Source organism: Strix uralensis, chromosome 5 (assembly GCF_047716275.1).
Source record: "Strix uralensis isolate ZFMK-TIS-50842 chromosome 5, bStrUra1, whole genome shotgun sequence".
NCBI classification, from domain to species: domain Eukaryota; kingdom Metazoa; phylum Chordata; class Aves; order Strigiformes; family Strigidae; genus Strix; species Strix uralensis.
The window spans coordinates 59282702-59304026 of NC_133976.1; the positions used below are offsets into that span (position 1 = coordinate 59282702).

General features: G+C 43.6%; 1 protein-coding gene across 5 annotated transcripts; it reads left to right on the forward strand.

The window, feature by feature from the left end:
* The first annotated feature begins 3029 nt into the window (after nt 1–3029).
* IFT27 (intraflagellar transport 27) lies at nt 3030–16854 on the forward strand. Of its 5 annotated transcripts, none has more exons than XR_012629262.1 (8): nt 3030–3165; nt 6598–6677; nt 7718–7777; nt 8451–8510; nt 9459–9576; nt 9882–9991; nt 10201–10420; nt 14899–16854. XR_012629262.1 is itself a non-coding variant. In XM_074871265.1 (7 exons), exons 1-7 carry the CDS (start codon nt 3132–3134, stop codon nt 10297–10299), a joined length of 561 nt encoding a protein of 186 aa, XP_074727366.1. In that variant the 5' UTR covers nt 3030–3131; the 3' UTR covers nt 10300–14034. The 5 variants fall into 5 exon arrangements, 2 of the variants coding, with proteins under 2 accessions (XP_074727366.1, XP_074727367.1); XR_012629260.1 differs by lacking the exon at nt 14899–16854 and adding an exon at nt 10939–14034 and having other exon boundaries at nt 10201–10832; XR_012629261.1 differs by lacking the exon at nt 14899–16854 and adding an exon at nt 10621–14034.
* Nucleotides 16855–21325: the final 4471 nt, after the last annotated feature.

Consider the following 21325-nt stretch of genomic DNA (forward strand, 5'->3'; position numbering starts at 1 on the left):
ATCTATCACTGTCACTGCCAGTACGGGAACAACTTTTAGCTGTGGGAAATCAGGCAGAGGAAAAGGTTGAGACTGGGAAAAAAAACCGTGTGGGGCAAAAGGACAGCAGAAATAGAGAGGACACAAGTCCCTTAAGAGCTCTATGTGCAAGTGCATGTGGAGGTAAGTAGGAAATGAAGGCGTGGGATGAAGGACCAGGGTGCTAATAAGAAAGCAGCAAACAGAAAAGAGATAGCCAGATTCCAAGCAGAATTCTTCAACAGCAATGAAAATCTCACTTCCAACATAATCTGTGCTTTCTATTACACTGATCCCTACTAGAGTTGTTTTCAACCTCAGTAAATGCTGATGGATACTACTACATTACACCCACGATCAATAAATCTCAAGTACATCATAATGGAGCCTCAAAGCCTTCGCATACAGACCTGTCAGTAAACTGGGACAATATTACAAATAGACAACAAAGGATAATGCAAAGATTGCAGAAATGGAACAACACAGACACAAATTAATTTCTTGGAGAATGGAGCAGAAGGCAGAAAAGAAAAAGGAGGTAAGCTATTTAGACATAAGTGATGGAGAACATCAATAACTGCACACCTATTTTATGTGATGGAGGCTTCAGGAATGGAAGAGAAAACAGTGAGAGCAATAATGAGACCTGGGATTAATTTTTCTTTTCCTTTTTAAAAGAACCCTTAGTAGTGACTCCAGCACTATACTTTGCTATAGTCATCATCTACAATTAAAGTCTCTGCCCACTCAGGCTAGAGAAGTCCCTTTCATATTTTTGTCACAGAAACATTTTTTTTTTATGTGTATATATGATTCCTTTGATTTTTCTGTATGTACTTCTTATTTTTATGTTATTTGCTTGCCTGGCTAGATGTCTGGCAGATATGTCTTGTAGTCACAAACATGTAAAATGGGTCATTCATACTAGAAAAGACCAAAAACGCTGCCTTCTAAGCAGGCACTACCTTGAGGTTAAAATAAAACTTGGAAAAAATTATTTTCAACCAACTTTACTCTTGGAATTTGCAATCTTATAACGCAAATACATATGCATTATTATGGTTCAATGAATACTGAAGAGAACAAAGCTGGTAAAGGGTCTAGAGCATGAGTACTATGAGGTGCAGCTGAAGGAACTGGGGTTGTTTAGCCTGGAGAAAAGGAGGCTCAGGGGAGACCTTATCGCTTTCTACAACTACCTGAAGGGAGTGTGTTGGTCTCTTCTCCCAAGTAACAAGCAATAAGACAAGAGGAAATAGCTTCAAGTTGAGCCAGGGGAGGTTTAGACTGGATATTAGGAAAAATTTTTTCACCGAAAGTGTTGTCAAACATTGGAACGGGCTCCCTGGGGAAGAGGTTGAGTCACCAGCCCTGGAGGTATTTAAAAGATGTGTAGATGTGGAACTTAGGGACTTGGTTTAGTGGTGGACTTGGCAGTGCTAGGTTTATGGTTGGACTCAATGATCTTAAAGGTCTTTACCAACCTAAACGATTCTATGATTCTCTTCTTCTCAAGCTTACTTACTGCTTTTCATAATAAGCAGATTCTGCGCTCCACAGTCAAAAATCTAAAGTGTAGCCAAGCAAAGTTTATACCCTGAAAAAGTATTGCTTGTTATTAATGATATGCTTTCTAACAGCGTAAGATCTTTCAAGGAGATTGGAAGGAGGGGAAAAGCCAGGAAGCTTCAGAGTCAGCTTTTTCAACTCTAACCCAAACCCAGTAATTTTGACTTGGACTGCTTAAGGAAGACAGAAAATCAGTTTAAAGATTAAGAATAGGGCATAGAAATAGTTCAACAGTCAAGGGAGATCTTAGTAAAAATATTTTTAAAAGAAGAAAAATAATTAATGGAAGCAACCTACTAGAGTGTCAAAGACTACAAAAATAACAAAGAAAATAAAAAAATGAACTAAATGCTGAGATACTAAGAAATTGGTGAGCGAGAAGTCGCTCTGGAAGATCAGTAACATAGCCAAAAGCAAGAAATGGTATGAACTGAACGGTAACAGATAAAATTTTGACCCAGGTTGAGAAGAAATGTTGCTCAACTTCCACACTGGACAAACAGGCCTTGTAAACTGGCTATTTTAAACATGCTGACCCAACCGACACTGTGAAATTCAGGAGATTTCTGGCTGACTTATAAGCAGCCACAGCAAAGAACAAAGTGGGGTGCAGCTCCAACTCCCGCTCCGATTTGACTCTACCTCTAAGCCCTGAGGGAAAAGTGACCCAAATCAGGGGACTCCCGCAGGCGGTGACAGGACACAGCGCCCTGCCCTCTGGCTGTGTGGGCCCCGCGGCCGGGCCCCTCTCCCAGCATTCATGACGGGCACCCGCCCGCCGCTCATGGCCCAGAACGCGCGAGGGGGACCGCCGCCATTTACCGTCCGCGCCCGCGCAGAGGCATCCGTGCGGGGCGGCGGAGGGGAATAGCGCGTTCCCGTCCCACGGGACAGGAGGCACACGGGGCTGGGGAGGGGGGAGAAAGATGAGCGTCCGCTTGCGCGCATGCGTAAGAAGGCACCAGCCAGGCGTGAGAGGGAGGGCGCTTCTGCGCGGGAGATCCCATTCAGTGGGATCGTAGGCGGGAAATGGAGGCTTCTCTCCCTCACTCTCACTTGTCTTGTCCCTTCCTGGTGCTGCCGCGCCCCGATGCCATAGGTCTTTGCCCATAACTTTATTATTTTCTGCCCTGTTCCCAGTGGGTCAATTTCGGCTCCGTGGTACGGTCCCCTGTGTTCTACCCAATGACAACCCGGCTCCTGATTACGTACCTAGTTGCTGGGCTGAAGCTACGCCGTGGCCCCCACAACACCTCGGCGCCATCCGCTGAGCGCGCTGCCCCGCCTTAGCTACCAGAAGGGGCGGGAGGTCGGGTTTGAATGACAGGACGGTTGGTGGGCGGGAAAAGGCAAGAAAACCAATAAGAACTCGGGATAGCACTGATAAGCAAGGCTCGCAGCCAACCGAGCTGGGCGGGCGGTCCCCGCCCCAAGGAGGTGGGGCGCTCGGTTGCTAGGGCCGCTGTGTTGCTAGGGCCGCGGCAGAGCGCGGTGGCGGCAGCCGCTGCCCTCCCGGCCCGCCACCGCCTTCCCGGGCTGCGGCCATGGTGAAGCTCGCTGCCACGTGCGTCCTGGCAGGTGAGTCCGGCCCGTCCGGTGCCATCCACCCCGCTGGCTGTCGGGGCCTGGAGCGGCCCCGTAGGGTGGAGCGAGACCCGCAGCGGGGCGGCGCTGGGACGCCCGGGCCCCCTCACGAGGGGGGAGCCCCGAGCGGGTGGTGGCCTGGCTGCCCTCAGACCCTTGTCGAGGGGTCGCCCAGATGGAGAAGAGGTGGGGAGAGAGGCGACAGGAGAGAGGTGGGGACCTCATCTACCCCGTGTCCTGTCCCTCCCACACCACGCAGAGAATCAAGAGCTGTGTTCAGGGAGGGTGTGAAGCATAGCCGGACCAGCTGAAATGCAAGGACAGGACAGGACAGGAAGGAAGGAAGGAAGGAAGGAAGGAAGGAAGGAAGGAAGGAAGGAAGGAAGGAAGGAAGGAAGGAAGGAAGGAAGGAAGGAAGGAAGGAAGGAAGGAAGGAAGGAAGGAAGGAAGGAAGGAAGGAAGGAAGGAAGGATTGATTTCTACAGTGTGGAAACGTGGGTTGAGAATGGGGAAAGTGTCAAGGGAGCAAGGTAGCTAGCCAAGTCCTGCCTCATACAGGAGGCCCCTTTGTGCTGGAGGAAAAATTCATGTCAGAAATTGTGATGATTGTGAGAGTGTGATGGAAAGGTAGAGCCTTAGCAAAGAACAGGACAAAGCATGTGCACTTCAGAGGCATCTTTTTCCCCAAGCAAATTGGAGGTTAACCTGAAAAAAGTGAAGACACCAGTCTATTTAGTCAGGATGGATTATGGAGGTGCTAAAAGTAAGTACAGCTGACAGTGAACACTGCAGGAAGAAAACATTTTTCCTGTGCTGTACATTGAAGCTTTGTGCAGCCTCAGCCAGAAGCACAAATCCATAAAACTTTTGTGTGCAGACAACACCCAGGTTTAACTCTTTGCTCCAAACTTTTTTTCTTTCATTCAAAATAAAATATTTGCCTTTTTTTTAAACCTCAGAAGCAGCTAACCATCAACTCGCACAAAGCCAGGTGTGATCTTTGTCAAATGCAAAAGAATTAATCTCCCTTGTGCCTCTGTTGATCGTTACTGTGGACAGCATGAGTATCTTGCCTGTCTTCTAGATTTGAAACTTGCACATCATTTCCAATTTGGAAGTTTTCAGATCCCAATACATAGTCATTCAAGTTTTGTTGTTCAGTGTTACCAAAGGCCAATTCCATGACCATTTTTAATTCATATAGGTTTTCTTTGGATGACCTAGTTATGTGCTTTAATCCTAATTGGGTCTGGAGCTGCCTTTTCAATTCTGTTCACAGCACAAAAAACAGGAAGGTCCTGTCCCATATATCATTCTCCTAAATACTACAATAATATCCATGTATTATTAAAAATAATAAATTAATGAAGCAGACCAGGCAAAGTAACTTCTGTCTTGCAGAAGAGACCAATATAGTGAAAGAGATGTAAGAGATGAGTAACCACGATAACGTAAAGGGAATGAGAAAATGCAATTACATAGGTAGAAGCAAAACCAGAGATGGAACAAGGAACTCTTGTGTACCTAAGGAAATGGTTATGAAGAATAGAGTGGTTCACAGTATTGGGAGCTGCACTAAGGTCAAAGAGAACAACAGGGAAAAGAGCTCTTATTAGCGAAGGAGAGACTATGAATTTGACAATAGAAAGCGATTCCTGTGTTATCTTAAGGGTAATTTACAGACATGCAGTAAAAGATATTGTTGTTTGAGCTTACTATGGAGTCACTATGAAAAGGTTTCCATTGTAGAAAGACAGTTGGCAGTAGCAGACATTTTAGAGACACACTGCAGATTCTGGCAGAATAACAGAAATACGGATGGAATAAATACTGTGGGATGCAGTGCTGGCAGATGAGACCAAACTAAATGAAAAGGGCAAGAAAACTTATTTTGAGAAACTCTAGTGATGTAACGGGCTAAGAGGATGTCAAAGAAGAATAAGAGGGAAGGAACAACTGGGGCTGTCAAATTGAAGAAAGGCAACACATTAGTTAAGAATTTGCACTGGATGATGCCTGTGCAGTTGGAGCAATGTATGCTTCTCTATCTCATTTTACAAAGGCAGATCTAATTGTCTATTGAAGTACAGAATAGCTTCCACTCAGAACAGAGTGTTGTCTTCAGCACAAGCTTGAACTGATCAGGGAACAAACATGCTGACTTACCAGATTTTCCTGTCTAAATATTATGAGCCCAACTCAGCTCAAAGTAAGCAAGCATGCTAAAAATGTTTTAACAAGAACTGCATTCAGTTAAAGTATCTAGGAGCAATTGTCACTATCCAAAACACCCTTCCTCCTATATAATATTATGTGAGCAGATAGCTTTATCAATTTCCTTCAAAACACCATCTAGGAAGCTGTAGTAATGTCAAAACATACCCCTTTCTGGGTTTATTTATTAACAACATAATGTAAAAGACTTTTATTCCAGTCTTGGCTGTCCTGAGTGTTCCTTTAAGGGTAAAGCTGGAACCACTGAGGTATTTCATTCCTGGTTCCTGTCCTTTGAACTATCCAGGCTAGCGAGACAGTATGTGAAGAGAGGATAAGCCCTTTAGGAACATGAAGTTAAGTCTTTCTTTTTCAAGGATTATGATAATTTTCATGAAGTAATATGGGCATATGCGAATTCTGCAGTTCTCTGCCATTGCTTTGGATCTTATGGAGTACTGTAACAGCAGGCCATAGCAGACAGCTGCCAGGTTTGCCCAAAGTGTTGTGCAAGCCATACCAGAAAGCCTTGGCTCTAGAAGAGCAAAAGCTAAAGCCTCTTGGTTTTCCTTCCATATAGGGATGAATCAGCAGGCTCTTTCTCTCCAGCCAAGTGACATTTGCTTCTGTTATGTCCAGGATGCAACTAATGAGCCACCAGCAGCATTGAGTCAGCAAGAGTTGCTCTCTTAGCAGGGTCAGCAAGAAGAGTTCATCGAGGAATGTTACCAGCTTAAGCAGCTTTGTAGTATATAAATGACCTGTCTCTTCCCTAAACTCAGTATATAACAAGGATTTGAATCTGGGGAAGTGGGTAATCTGAGGAGAGGAAATAGCCCTCTTCTGTGCAGCCCAGGCTCCCTTATCACACTGTGTTTTTCTCTACATGATAACATAGCTGGGACATTTTAGTTCTTAGGTAAAGGCTATAGGGTAGACATGAATTTTAGAACAAACAGCAGTTCCACCCTGATCCGGGGGGCCTTTACTAAAGCAGAAATCGGATGTCAGCACCAGTATGCATAATGGCAATATTCATTTCCTCATGTGGATATTACCTTTTAGATTGTTTTGTGCTTCTTGGGACAGTTATCTTGTCTGTATTCCAAGTTACACCATCCAAGCTCTTATGACATAGGATAGTAACAGAACTGAGGGAAAATAGGAATCTCTAAGATGAAACAAAAATCTTTTACATTTTCGTTTTTTCAGGAGATCCAACTGTGGGGAAGAGTGCTTTAGCCCAGATGTTCCGCAATGATGGGGCTCATTTTCAGAAGAACTACACACTGGTAAGCGTACAACAGGCTCAAACTGCTATCCAACATTTTGATAAGTTGCATGAGAAAACTAAGACAGTCTAGAACAAAATAAACAATGTGATTTTAAGTTGAGGCATTCAAGGTGGGGTCTCATAGGATTTTCTTTCTCTTACACCCTAGATTATGAAGAGAAACCATTTAATGCTCTGTAAGTCTTTATGTGGGTGCTGGTTTTGAAACTTATTGCAGAGTAATTTCATTCATTTTGTAATTTTCCTACTGAACCAATGTTTTCACAAGCTTTTGCAGTGTTAGGGAGCTTCCCCCTTTAGGGAGTGCTCTGTGAAAAGGCATTGCTAAAGGAGAAAGCTTTTAATTCCAACTATTAAATGTGCATGTGGACAGTGCGCTTATCACTATGCAAACATGAAGATGTGCTGCGTAGCCCCAAGATAATTATAATCTACAGAAACTGTTCCCAGATGAAGAGGATACAGTTTGCAGCCTTTCAGTGTGAGAATCAATGGTGATGACTAATCAGAAGCAGGATAAAAATAAAAGTAAATATAAGTAAAGTAAAAAAAGGAAAATATGAGTGTGGAGAAAAAAACCCTAAAATATGTTTATTCATTGAAATAAAGATGGAAACCAGAAGTTAAGGATAGAAATAGAACAAACAAGCTATGAAGCAGAATGAGATAAAAGGTGGAAGAGGCACAAATAACCTCAGTTCCATATGTTAGCTGATCACATGGCTGGTGCAAAACGTTCTAAGGCGTGCTTTAGGGCAGCAGTGTGATAGTGAAGGTAGCCCTGCAGTTCAGCTGTATATAAGCAAATCTCTGGACATTGGTTCTTCTCTGTCTTTTTCCCCCATCAGAGCAAATCTGCTTGACTTTGACATGTAGGTGGGAGTATGTTACTAGAGCTAAGAGGAGTTTCCAGCAATCTACATTTGATGGGATTGTAATGATTCACAAGAATTGCCTTGATCCAATGTATGGTGGTATGCAGTCAGACAGGCTCTTAAAAACTCTTCTGATCCTTGTTTTTCTGATATTTCTTGACAGACAACGGGCATAGAACTGTTGGTGAAGGCTGTATCAGTTCCAGAGACAAGTGATAGTGTGGTGAGTTTTTCTGTGACATAAATTGGGTCGGAGAGAGGCATCCAGAGCTCAAACCTCACTTCAGTGTCATTCTGGTGGAAGATCACTCCGCATGTTCATAAGGCCATTAAGTTGCATTAAGGAAATGAGGCCGATCGTGTACAATTGCTGATACTCCAGGGTTAGTTTAATCTTCAAAAATATAAGTTTTGCATACTTGTATCCAACATGACATCTTAAACCAAAGCTGTTGCCAGCTTTGTTAGGATTCTGTTCAGTCCTTTAGGGCACTCAGGTTTAGTTCATGTTTCTTAGAACTACAGAAGCCGGAACTTGCCTGCTATTTTTCCTTAATGCCCTATACTCTCAGGAGTGGAATGTGGGCCACGTGTATAATTTTGTATAAATAGTGCAGGTTACTGTCCCTCTCCACATATTCTGTTTCCAGTAGGGATGGAAAACAGACTTGGGGCCTTGGAGGTAATCCTTTTGTTGGTTATACATAAAAAATAGCTATTTCTTTTTCATACTATCTGAACTGGAGTATTCTCAGTGGGGGAACTTGTTCCTCAGGGACACGACACTGCTGTACTGAACAAAATACATAAGTTACAAGTTCCAGTATTTACTTTCAAAACCTTTCCCTACACTGCATTTTTCCTAGCAAGAGCCTTCTTTCTGCTTCCATTTTCAGGAATTCTTCATTTTTGACTCTGCAGGAAAAGATCTATTTTCTGAAATGCTGGAGAAACTGGTAAGTCTTATGTAACAGTCCTTCCAAAGAAGTGCTTTTGCTTTGAAGATCTGAACTTCCCAGTCTGGCAGATGTAGCAAACTTTGTCTTTAGTGTAAATGGGAGCAATTACCTTAGTTGCCAATGCATCCTGTTCTACCTCTCTAAAACTTATAAAAGTGTTAGAAGAAATACTTTCCAGAGGAAGTAATGCAGGTAGTCATTCAGTTTTCTTACAAAAGAAATAGGGAAGTTTAAATGAGAATTGCTGTGTGCTGTTGGTTAAAGTTATTTTTATTTCTTAGAAAAACATCTATTTTGCTGCTACTCCAACAGTGGGGATTTTTTGTGTTATAGTGATGTGTTTGATCGAACAGGACTCATTCTTGTCCTTGAGCATAACATTGCCCTTGATTTTTTTTCCTTCACACATTTGTGTCCTTACCTGTACAGTTCTGCATTGTGTTAACTTATTTTGAGATGTAGGATCAGTTAACTGATGTGAGGTTTCATAAGATGGCTAAGTAAACCTAAGTTCATTGCTCTACAAGAGGCAATTCCACTTTTGCCCTTGCACTAGGTCTGGTTTGCAAGGGACCCCTCTAGAAGCTGGCTCAGCTTCTCAAACTGGAAGAAAACCTTTCTACTTTTTTCTCTAGGATTAATTTTGTGCTGATTCAGCATGAAGAATCAGCTTCCCCAGGGATCAGATGAGTGCCAGAGCCAATACAAGTAAAGGAGCAGGACCGTGCAGACAGGAATAGGGAAAGAGAGCAAGACCACCTCTCCCAGTGCCAGCTATCCATTTAGTCAGCTCAGCTGAAATGTGAAACCTCAGCCAGGGCATAGGATTCCTGTATGTTAGGCTTTTTATTTTTGTCTTAGCATCTGTGTTTGCCGTGTTTACAGACTGGCTGTTGACCACATCAGTTTCATTAGAGCTGACAATGTTCCTTTCTTGCTGTGCAGTGGGAACAACCCAACGTCCTGTGCCTTGTGTATGATGTCACTAATGAGCAATCTTTCAACAACTGTGCCAAGTGGTTGGAGAAGCTGAGGGCTCAAGCAGTTGGAGTGCACATCCCAGGTAAGAAATGGGTAAGATTCTTGTTATCTGCTCCCCTCTTGTACGACAGCAGTTGTTCCTGCTGAGATGTGGCATAGAGCATTTATTTTAAGCCAGAGACAGGCATGGCTTCCTCCAACTCATTTGCTTTTATCACAAAGCAGATAAAGCATCAGTATGTTTCCTTTGTGGAGCCTTTTCTAGGTAGTTGGAGACTGTTCTCCACACCTCCAACTTTTTCAGCTACAAATGTTCTAGTATTTATTGCTAACAAGTCAGCATTTCTGGTTTGTTGTTTTTCCTTTGTTTCATGTTTTTTTCTGTAGGTGTCTTAGTGGGGAATAAAACAGACCTGATTGGTCGTCGAGTTGTGGAGCAGAAACAAGCACAGGAGTGGGCTGAGAAACATGGCCTGGAATACTGTGAGATGTCAGTGGTGAGTATCTGCTCCTTTTACCATCTGTGGAAGTGGATGTTTGTAAACTTATCTTCCCTTTCAGGTCAAGAAAGATAATTGGGGGCTCTCTTTTCCACTTGTTTGTCATCTAACTCACCCTCAGTTTTAATGTCTTCTGTGAAGTAGTTAGGGCAGAAATAGTCAAATGCTTATTCCGTCTCATTCACAACTTTCTTATTTCTTTACAGAAGGAGATGAAAAATTTTGAGGCCCCTTTCCACATCCTGGCAAAGTCATTCCACCAACTGTACAAAGAGAAAGTGGAAACTTTTCACTCACTAGCTTGAGGGCCATGACTGGCATGACTTATTTCTCCTCTGAGCTACTTCTAGTGCCCAGAATCCTGCAGGATGGAATACAGAGAGAAGAAAAAAGATGAGCTATTTGCTTCTTCATGGTCATCTTCTGGTAATTCAAAATAAACTAGAAATAAGCAAGTGGAAAGACACTTTTCCAAAGTTGCTGCCTCAGCATTCCTTTCATGTCCTCTAACTTGGTTCTCTGCTCACTGCAAGTCTGCTAGGTTGGAGGAGGCAGGGAGTAAAAGGCGAGGGCAGAATGGAAATTGCCAGCTCTGCTTGATACTGTCTTGTCTCTTGTCTGAACAGACTTCCTGCTGCTACAAGCGAGGATATAGAGGTTTGGAGAAGGAGAGAGGAAACTGACAGGATGTTTTTCAACATAAGCAACCCAACCTTGATACATATGTTGCAGGGCAGGACTGATTTGGCCCTGCAGCTTGAAAAGCATTTTCAGTAGGAGGCCTGTGCCCTAAAATCAACACATGGAGACAGATGTGTGAGGACCAAGCTGGATTTAGGTGTGTTTCCAGGAGTGCCCAGAGTTTGAGGCCTGTTTTAACAGTGTTACCCTTATCAGTTGTAGGACTGATATGCTGATGACTAATATGTGTTTCTGACTTCTAGAATCTGGTTCTTTTCTTCAACGTGGCTCGCTTTCACTGCCTGATAGGAACTGTGTTGCGTCTGTATCGCTGTCGTTGGTAACGCAGTGCCCTCTGCTGGTCCCAGGTCACAAGATTTCTCAAGAAGCTACCTCTCTTGAAGCGAGCAGGACTTCCTGCAGGCACATCCAAACTGGCTTATCTGCAAAATGGGGTCAGATAGCAGGAATACCTCTTTTATTCTGAAGACGAGTCCAGAGTTTAAGACAGATCATCTTTTCTTCTTCATGTCTTTGTCATCTTATGTGGTTTTGTGTCATTTTTCTTTTTGTCAGCTGAACTTGGCAATAGCATGTTCTTATTAGGTTCAGTTCTCAATCCCTTACTAGAATCAGAGTCCTCTTTGTTGTTAAACTTTCCCTGCTTGTCCTTGAATTTCGGATTAAAGACCCTGATTCTGATGTTGCTAGTGGAAACAGGACTAAGGAAATGAAAGACAGCCTGGCTAAGTTACTCTGACTCAGCCATGTCTGGCTAGAAGTTTTGTATCAGAAAGGTTAAAAGCCTAGAGAGAACTGCTCTTTTGTGTGGAGTACTGATGTTGCGTGTGTAAGAGTCTATTTGCTAACGTGGTAAGTGCAAGTATCTGTGGTAAGGTACTGCCTTGTAACTGAGCCTAACACTGAGAAGTTCAAAACTGTAACCTTTCTCTTCTCTCAGATTATGTTAGCCTCCCCTGGGCAAGGGAAGCTGAATTTTGTGGAGAGTAAGCACTGAGTGATTTTTTCAGGCAGGCTTTTCAGGAATCTGTGTTTCAAGACTTCTGTATGTGCATTTTATAACCATTTTTATGCCCAGTGCTGGGAAAAGTACATTGGATTGAACATAAGAAATATGGCTGCAGATGTTGTAGCAGAGTTTATGAAGCACTTAAAGAATCTGGAGAAGTAACTGGGCTCATTTCACTGGCGACTGTGTGTTGATGCTGGGAATTAGCTAGGGAGCATGAATACCAGCTAAAGAGGTTAAGTAGGAGCTCAGCCCGCAAGAAAAGAAAATGAATAGGTTCTTTTGCTGGAAGCCACCTCAAAAAGTGACAGAACCAGCTGAGAAAGCTCTTGCTTCCTCCAAAGAAAGGAGGACTCCTCCATGGGCTTAGAGTAACTAGAAGGCTTACTCTTTTTTGAATTGGATTAGCATTACTGGCATTTGCATCTTACATGGGTTGTCTTGTTAATCCTGGAGAGTTTCTGTTGATTTACATCAGCTGAGTAGAGTCTTGCCTGCAGGTGCTCAGTACCTCTGACTATTATGAATAAAGTTATTTTGGATGCTGTGCTGGTCTAGTTAAAGAACTAACGAAGGTTTGTTTTGATTTGGTAGCTCATTTCCCCTGGTTCTATTGATGATGTGATTACAACACAAGACAGATATTTTTTCATACTGAAAATAGCATGCCAGGTGTGTATGCCACCTGTGATGTGGTATATAGGGGGGCATGAACACCTTGGGAATGGGTGATAAAATGAATCCTATGCAATCTTTAACCAGGGAGTTCAATCTCTCTGCACCAGAAGGACCTCCCATAACTTCAAATAAACAGTCTAAACATACCAGTAAGATGAAGATTGGTGAATGCTGTTTTATTAAATGGATGTAAAAGCTAGAGGATCTCATTAAGGGAATGCTTGCAGTGGTGATTTGTGATTTATAGGGAAGTTGCTTTTGAGAGGTTAGTGAAGAAAAATGCATCCCATGCAGGGAAAGATATATTGCCTGAGAGAGGAAATGTATGATCTAATTAGCTAGCAGTAGGGATTCACCCACTGCCCCTTTCCCTCTTTCCACAGGCCATGCCTAGAATTAGAAAAGAGATTGTGTCTAAAGCATGTTGCCCAACTTGCTTTTTACGGGACTATTTCAAGCACTAATGTAGACACAATTTAATGTCCTTCAAAATGGTATGTTTGACAATAACCATCTCTGTCCTTCCGAGTGCATTTTAAAAGCATAATATATTGTCCTTCCTGGCTAATGTGCTATATAATACCAGCATGATGCAGGTGATGCTTGTTGCTATTTTCCTAGCTTATTTGTGACGTTGGTTGTAGTGGCTAGTAGTGAAGAGTGGGTAGAGAACATGGGAGCCAGATATGGGAAGGCTGTGAAAAATAGTTTTGTGTCTGTGTGAAGGAGTTTAGGGTAGTGAGTAGGTGAGCTGGACAAGCAGGATGAGTAAGAGTCTGAAGACATTATTAAGTTTCTCTTACTGTGTTCAGTTAACTGTTGCAGTCACACGTGTAGGGTGAGGATGCATGTTTGCTGCCTATAGCCTTAGCATCACTCTGAATTACAAATGCTGTGGAGAACAATGGGAGGAAGGCAGAAAGCCTGTCTGCTGACCAGGAAGCTTGACCAGGAGCTTCTTACAGTTCCTGTACTTTGTCCAGCTGTGCAATGCTGCAGGTGCTCAGCATGGGTGTTTACAACCCAGAAGAGACCCAGCTCAACCAAAACTGAAATTTCAAAAGAAGGGGGAGGAAACAAACAGGCCTTTAACCATTTTTAAGAGATCCATAGTCTTTCTTTTTCCTGCTCGCTTGTTTGATTAGACAAAGACATTCTTTCTTCCTTGGAGACCCTCCTTACCTTTCCTTTGGTCCTCATGGTTCTGCTGCACAGAATCCCTGTTATACTTGTGCCCTGCTTTACTTAGCTTGATACATCACCAGCTGATTTTTTTTTTTATCCTTCTAATTTCTGCATTATCTATTCCCAAGGCTGCAAGACATTTCTTCTTAGAGAGATTAATAGACGAAAGAAAACAAGAGTGGAATTTTTAGTCAAATTGTCTTGGAAAAAAGAACCTTAAGAAGCTGACTGACATTTCAAAATTTTACTGGAAATTCATTTGTGTAAAGTTGTCATATTAAAGGTGTTTTAATGGTTTTGTTTTGTCTTGCCAGACATTCTACTGTGGAGTGAAATGCAGAAAGATCAGATTTTATTGTGGGAGTTAATAGGAGTTTCAAAGCTGATCATATTGTGATAAGATCTGTTCAATCTTAACACTGGAATGGTCACTGCTGTTCATAATAAAGCATTAAATATACTGAAATGGTGCTGTCAGAACAGTTTCTTCTAGAGATTTGTTCATTTTAGAGACTTAAGACTTAAGAAAGGACATCTTTCAGAAAACTGATCTGATAAATGACACGATTTGGACCAGGGTTATTTCTGATATAACTTCAGTGACTTAAAGGCCTGGATTTAGTCTTTTATGCCAATTGACTCCCCTGGGTAAGCTTCATTTCTTTACGCACTATACATCTTGGACCGATCTGACCTGATAGCAAAAGACACATGATGTTGTTGAAAATGAAATACTGCCTTGGGGCAGAAGGATAAACTGTGTGGCCTCCTGAGGTCCTCCCAGCAATACTTTCTATAATTCTATTAGATTAAATGGGGAAAGAAGTAGCGTGGAAAGCACAAAACAGGCTAAGTCATAAACTAGCAATTAAACTGGGAGCTGGGCTGGGCTACAGCAGAAAATGTACAATCTATCCCAATTAAGAGCTGTATCTCAAGAGAAACCAGGATCCTGACGCAGGTGCTGACAGCAGGAAAAACACTGCATTTCTGTTCTGTATGCAGCAACTGCTTTCTACCGGTGCTTACACAGATTCATGGGTATCCATACCCTGCTCAAGACTGTGCTCTGCTTTTAATAATTACTGTATCTATGATGTTCAGGTGGCAACTGCTTGCAGTTCTTGTCTCATCTGCCTGTATAAAGCCAGCAGTATGATGGCAGATTGTCTGCTAGTAGCAGGAAGACATTCCTGTTCTTGACACCTGCGTGATGGGACCCCTCTCTCCCCATGCGTTCTCAGTCCTTCTTTTCCTATCTCATATCCACTTCTTGATGGAGAATATCCACCTCTGCTTGTTCTTAGCAAGTAATTTTTCTGTCTTGCAGATGGTACTTCACGGAAGCTGGGGCTAAGGGACTTCTACGACCTTTTGCAGCAGAGGTGGAGTCTGAGCAGGAGCATGTTGTCCCCTGCAAACGTCTCTCTTAGCCTAAGGGCACATCATCTCAGCTTCTCGCATCCTATTTCCTCCTCCTGCTGTCATCTTGCCTTGAGAACAATGTCTTCTTTGCCCTTGGCTCTGTTGACCCGGAACAACAATGCTTGGCAGAGGGAGAAAGAAAAGAGCTACTCAATATCGAGTCTTTTCAGGGCTCTCTAGCTTTTGTGACTCCCTGTTGAAGTCACCTGAGAGATGGGGATGTTGCTCAGTCTAGAGTGTAATTTCTTGGCAGGAGACCCCCAGCTGAGTCCTGGCAGCCTCATCTTGGCTCTTCAGAGCTTGCTGCAGTGTAACTTTCACAGACACTGGCTGTTCTCATTCTGACTTGGAGTTTTGTTTGGTTGGTTTTTTTTCACTCCTTGGGGGTCTTTCCCTCATTCTTCTGTCACAGCTTCACATATTTCCTCCCCTAGAGCTGTTTGTCAAGAGAAGCCTAGAATTGCTCTCTTTCCTGGTCTCTGAGATCAAATCCAAATCTGGCAATGTTTAAAAGGGAAATATGACAGACCCTACATGTCAAGCTGGGGTCAGGGATGGGGTCAGTTTGATGAGTTTCCCTCCAGCCAGATATGCATCAATTGGAGAAATGTGGAGCCTGTAATCTTTTTGCACAAGTACTGGAAAAATAAACCTTATGAGGACTTTGAGTTAAGGACTGTGGGCAGAATAGGTATATAGGCAGAACTGATCAGCTGCTGTGTCCCAAACAGGTGAAATGCAGGAGCAGTAGGGGAATAGGAATATGTAGGAAAGAGTGGGGTTTATATTCCTTCTTGAAGAGCCCAAAGGATTTGCTGAGGCAGAATGGGAGGTGGGGAATTAGGGGTGGAAAGACGTAAGACTTTTCCTGGCTTGTAGAATGATGTATGGAAATAAAGTGGGAGGAAAAATAATTTTTGCATGAGCCATTGAGGGAAAATGAGGATACAGGGTAGAGCTGGATGACACTGCAGGTGGGAGGGCAGGTGGTAAGAATAAATAACTGAACAGAGGTTTTCAGGGCGAAGATCTTGGGACCGAGGTCAGTTTGTGGAATTCAGAGCCGTGATGAGTAAGGTCTGTGGTAGCCATCAGTTTAGGTTCAAGATGTAGGGCCTGCCTTAGAACAAGACAGGATGCATTAAAGCTTGCATGACAAGGTTGACTCTGGGATTTGATAAGACAATAGCGAGAATCCAGAATGATAAGCCTAGGAGTAGTGTGGGGAGATAAGAACAACAAGCTGTGATGCTGTAAGGAGCAGTGGCTGGAGTCAGCATATCCAGGTGAGACCAGAAAAAAAGAGTAGATAAACTAAGGACACTATCAGACTATCAGGGTGGAAGAGTGTGAAGAGATGTTGGAAATTCAAATTGAGTGCAGTTCTTCTGAGGGGGTTTCTGAGTGGAGGGAAATAGACGCCTACAATTGTTACCCACACATCTTTGTATCATTTAAAACACAAATTAGTTCCAACACTACCTCTATTTTCTTTTGCCAGAAAGTGAGGTGATCTATTTGCTTAAACCCTTCTTTCCTTTTTTTTTTTTTTTTTTTTTTTGGAGGGGGGGGCGGGGGGGATAACACACAAACTTATGCCTAATTGTGCTGCAGTATCCTGAATGCATTATGTTCATCTGCTCACCTGACCAAGCAGAAGTGCCCACTACAACTTGAGCACTGACATCTCACTACAGAAACTTTTTGATCAGTTCATATAGTGGAAGACCTCCCCAGACTATCAATATTTAACCTCAAAAAATAGAAAAATGCAATGTGTGTGAGATCAATGTAAAGCAGATAGAAATCACTCTGTTCATGAATAAAATTATCTGCAATAAAACACGCCTTCAGCTCTGCATGGGAAGAATCTCTTTTCTGTGTTGGCTTCCTTTCTGTGCTTTTGCTAATTTATTTTGATTCCTGTGAAGCGTCACTTTCTCTTAGTCTAACAGTTGTGCATGGCACTGTGTGCTATTTCTAGGACTTTGTTTTTGTGGTGTTGGGTGGCTTCAGTTTGTGGACTGAAACTGGAAGTTTTGGAATTCAGGTTGCAGTTGAAGCATCAGGCGTAAAATCAGCTTATAAGGACAGCAGAACAAAGTGTCTAGGAAAGATGTCTTACAGGGTTAAGATAATGCTTTCCAGTGCTGTTGTCAGGGATCAGGCTGCAATGAATGAAAATGTTAGATAGGGAAGGAAAGCTGGTGTGTTTGGAAGTGGGTAAAAAGTGTGGGTTTCTTGTAACTGAGGTAAATGCAGAGAAAAGGATGCTGCAAGTCTCTGGATGCAGATGTCTGGGGAGGTGGTGGAGGAGGTAAAGGAGCATTCTTGAACAACGTCATGAAACTGGGTAAGGGCAGGAGGACAGTTCTGGTATGAGCAAAAGCAGAGTAATGCAGACTCTGTCATCTAGTATCTGTGCCTATTGAGACCTGGGGATGTTTCCCTTAAGTGGACTAAGTCATTGCTCTTGATGGCCCTCCCAGCTAAGACTGCCAGTAGTGTGGCTTTCCCTCTTCACCGAGACAGAAGTGATCACTGGATGCCGTCTCGGTCCACAACTATTTTGATATCTGATTCCTCTACACTGTCTGTGCCTCTTGCCTTTTTCCTCCCATCTGTTTCTGCACATGGAGGTGTTTAATTATACATCCCCACAATTCTGCTACGCCTCCCATGCTAACAGCCCTCCCCATTACCTTAAGACTGCTTAGATCCCCCCATGTACTTTTCTTTCTGGGATTATAAACTGCTGTCAGAAAAAAAACACTAGTCTTTCTATCCACTACCACCCTCTCCTACCCCTCTCCTCTCCATCTGGTACTAGGGTAGAGCCTGTGCCTTGTTCAGCTGGCTAGTTCTGGCACAAAACTGGACTGGTATAGGAGCAAGAGAGCTGTGCTCATGTTGGATGTGTATCTCTGTGCGGGTGAGGGGCATCTGAGGCAGGCACCCTTTCCTCCTTTTATCAGACTGCACTCATTTATTATACCATCTGTTTTCCCAGTGCCAGAGATGATGCTGGGGATATGTGACTTGGGGCACTCAGGCAGAAACTGGCCTGCACAAGGCCGGCCATGTGTTTGCCTCCTAGCAATGCAGCGGTCAGCAGCAAATTCTTTGCTGCCGCCTCCTCGCAGTATGGGAGAGAGCAAGCGTGGGCCTGGGTGTGTAGGAGACACAAAGAGATGAACTGTGTGAAGGGGGGGGAAGAAGGGGAGAGAGACAGACTAGGGTACATGTGTGTATCAGCTGGAGAGAACTGCGGGAAGGAGGGACAGACAGACAGATGGGCAGAGTGGGGGAGAAGGAAAGAGTAATAGATTGTAGAGAGGGACAGACAGACAGAAGAACTGGGCAGGGGGAGACAAAGAAGTGGACTGGATGGGGGACAGCAAGAGAAAGGCTGTAAAGGAAGGAAAGACAGGCAGATTTGGCAGGTGTGTGGTGTGGAGATAAATGGATTGTCTGTGGGAGAGAGATGTGTGTCAGCTAAGTACTACAGTAATAGGTAAGTGGATAACTACAGAGATGGGGGGGAGCTGTTTATATAGGCCTGTGTAAGGGGGAGCTGAATGAATGACAATGAGGAAGAAGAGCCATAGGAAAGAGGACAGAGATGAAGCAGCAGAACAAAAGAGTAAGTCTAGAGATGAATCATGGGGAAAAGAGAGGCATGGGAAGGCAAGGCAGCCCTCGGAGTGGAAACAAGAACTGGGATCAGGCAGAGGAGAGGAAGGAGGTTCATATGAGAAGGAGGGAGACTAGCAGCACTCGTGTTTTGGGCTGAGGTTTTCTTACTGAGAGAGGATGCAGCACAGAGGTGAGAGCACAATTCCCCAGTACTAAACAGAAGCATTTTTATGTATGCAGGGCTCACTGCCAGTGCCCAGAGAAACCCGGTGGACTGGGGAGTGTAAATGCCACTGTGCTAGTGCAGACTGTTTCCTGCCTGAACTGCATGTGCACTTGGGCATTTGCAACCTGTGGTCTGCCTATTTCCAGTGAATCTGCTTGACTGCTAGGAGCTGTTTAAGATGTCAGCTTAGGCGTTTATTTATCCTTTTCTTCCCCCTCCTCTTGCCCTTTTCCTCACAGTGTACTCTCAATGGAAAAAGGAGACATGAAAAAGCAGTGCCCGTATTCGCAGTCACCTTCTTAATTCTTCCACCTCAGGCCACAGACACCACCTTGGTTTGCTGCCTGACTTGACTTCCCACCCCTCCCTTTGACCATTTTTTTTTCTGTCCTTTCCTCTGTCCTTTTTTATCTCCTCCTTTATCTCTTCCTTCAACTTTCTATCATTTTAAATTTTTACCCTTTCCTGTAATGCCATCCCCCTTTCTCTGTTGTGTTCTAGGCTCCTAATTTACATGCCTTCCCTTGTTGCAGCAGCTTATTCCTTCTGATTGCCCTGTTTCTTTTCTTTTGCTCCTTTTTATCTCTCCCCGATTCCTCCATCTCCTTCTGACTGTGCCTGTCTGCCTGCTTCCTCTCACTCACTGTCTGTCTCTCTTGAACTGGGTTGTGAATTCTGTTGGCATCAGAGCGGGACAAACTGTAAAACCAAGGTTCCCGGAGGGCCAGGTTGTGATCATTTTATTTTTACAATGTCCTTGGATGTGTAAAGGTGTTTGTTTGAGGGGGAGGAGCAGTGCATGTGCTCCATGTGGGAGAAGAGAGAGGAGTGCAGGCCAGAACGAATGAAGCTTATAACTAATATAGGTCAGTTGCAGAGAAGAGTCTCAATGGTCTGTAAAATAGAGAAGTGCTTTTGTCGCTTCAGACTGGCTACTGGAAAGATGGCAACTGAACAGTATTATCTAACAGACACAAGCAACCTGGAAAAGTGTCCTGTCAAAGAATGCAGTAGTGGTGAGCATGGGATGTCAATGTCTAAACATGGAGTTAGAAACCTAAATAGACATATGTGTTTTGCTTTCTTTTTAAAATAGGCCTCTATTCCCAAGGCAGAGAATATCACCTCTCCACAATTTCTATCCATGGTGTGCTCTTCTGTGCATCACCAGTCTAGCATCTGACTGGCTTAATCTGATGTGTTTAACCTACTTAAACTGGTGAAGGGTCTGGAGCACATGTCGTACGAGGAGCGGCTGAGGGAACTGGGGTTGTTTAGTCTGGAGAAGAGGAGGCTGAGGGGAGACCTCATCGCCCTCTACAGCTACCTGAAAGGAGGTTGCAGAGAGCTGGGGATGAGTCTCTTTAACGAAGTATAAGCAATAGGACAAGAAGTAATGGCCTCAAGTTGCACCAGGGAAGGTTTAGACTGGCTATTAGGAAGTATTTCTTTACAGAACGGGTTGTTAGGTGTTGGAATGGGCTGCCCAGGGAGGTGGTGGAGTCCCCATCCCTGGAGGTGTTTAAGAGTCAGGTCAACATAGCGCTGAGGGATATGGTGTAGTTGGGAACGGTCAGTGTTAGGTTAATGGTTGGACTGGATGATCTTCAAGGTCTTTTCCAACCTTGATGATTCTGTGATTCTGTGATACTTCCTCTGTAGGAATTCACATTGGGGATCCTAAACCAATTGTAAAACCAAATCCTAGGAATTCATATATTAGTACTGTGGTCACAATAGACCAGCTGGCTTTCTCTGAAACAGTGTCTAAAGTACATGTAAGTCTCATGGGATGCTTCTGTGACTATGTGGGACTGCAGAAAGAAACCCTTCTCACATTAAAATTGGTAGGCTGTTACTGACATCAGTGGGACCTGGTGATTTTGAATTTTCTAAGATTGTCCACTCACCGAACTCCTGAATAGGTGTTGGAATACATGCTTCTCTAGATTTGTCCCTCTGAAAAGTCAGAGGGACTAAATAACCTATCCCAGACACTAACCATTTCTCTTGTTTTTCTGGGATGTTCCTTCAAGAGTCTCTTTTAATCCTGAGTTATTACTGAGCATCAGAGAAATTAGAAGTTCAATATTCCTCCCCTAATACTCTAAATTATCTGACTGAAGAAGAGCTAGGGATGTCCTAAAGAAGACAAAAGTGTGTACTGGCTTGCAGAAGGGTTACCTGCGTCAGTACCACCAGACCTAGGAGAGCAAGTCTGCCCCATACAGAAGCCCCAGTGAACCTCTGTGTCTGCTGAGGACCAGATGGCAAAAGCTCATGTTTGGGCTGGACTGTGGCTTTAAATGAAGATACTGAATAGATGAGGCTGCACAGGATTCTCTTCTCTGTCCCCATCTGTGACCTTTACACTGGAAGAAAACTTGATATCACAGAATATCGATCAGTGTCAAGATGAACTACCCTCACTGTAGGCCTCACCTTTCCCTCAGCATTCATCATTGTGTTG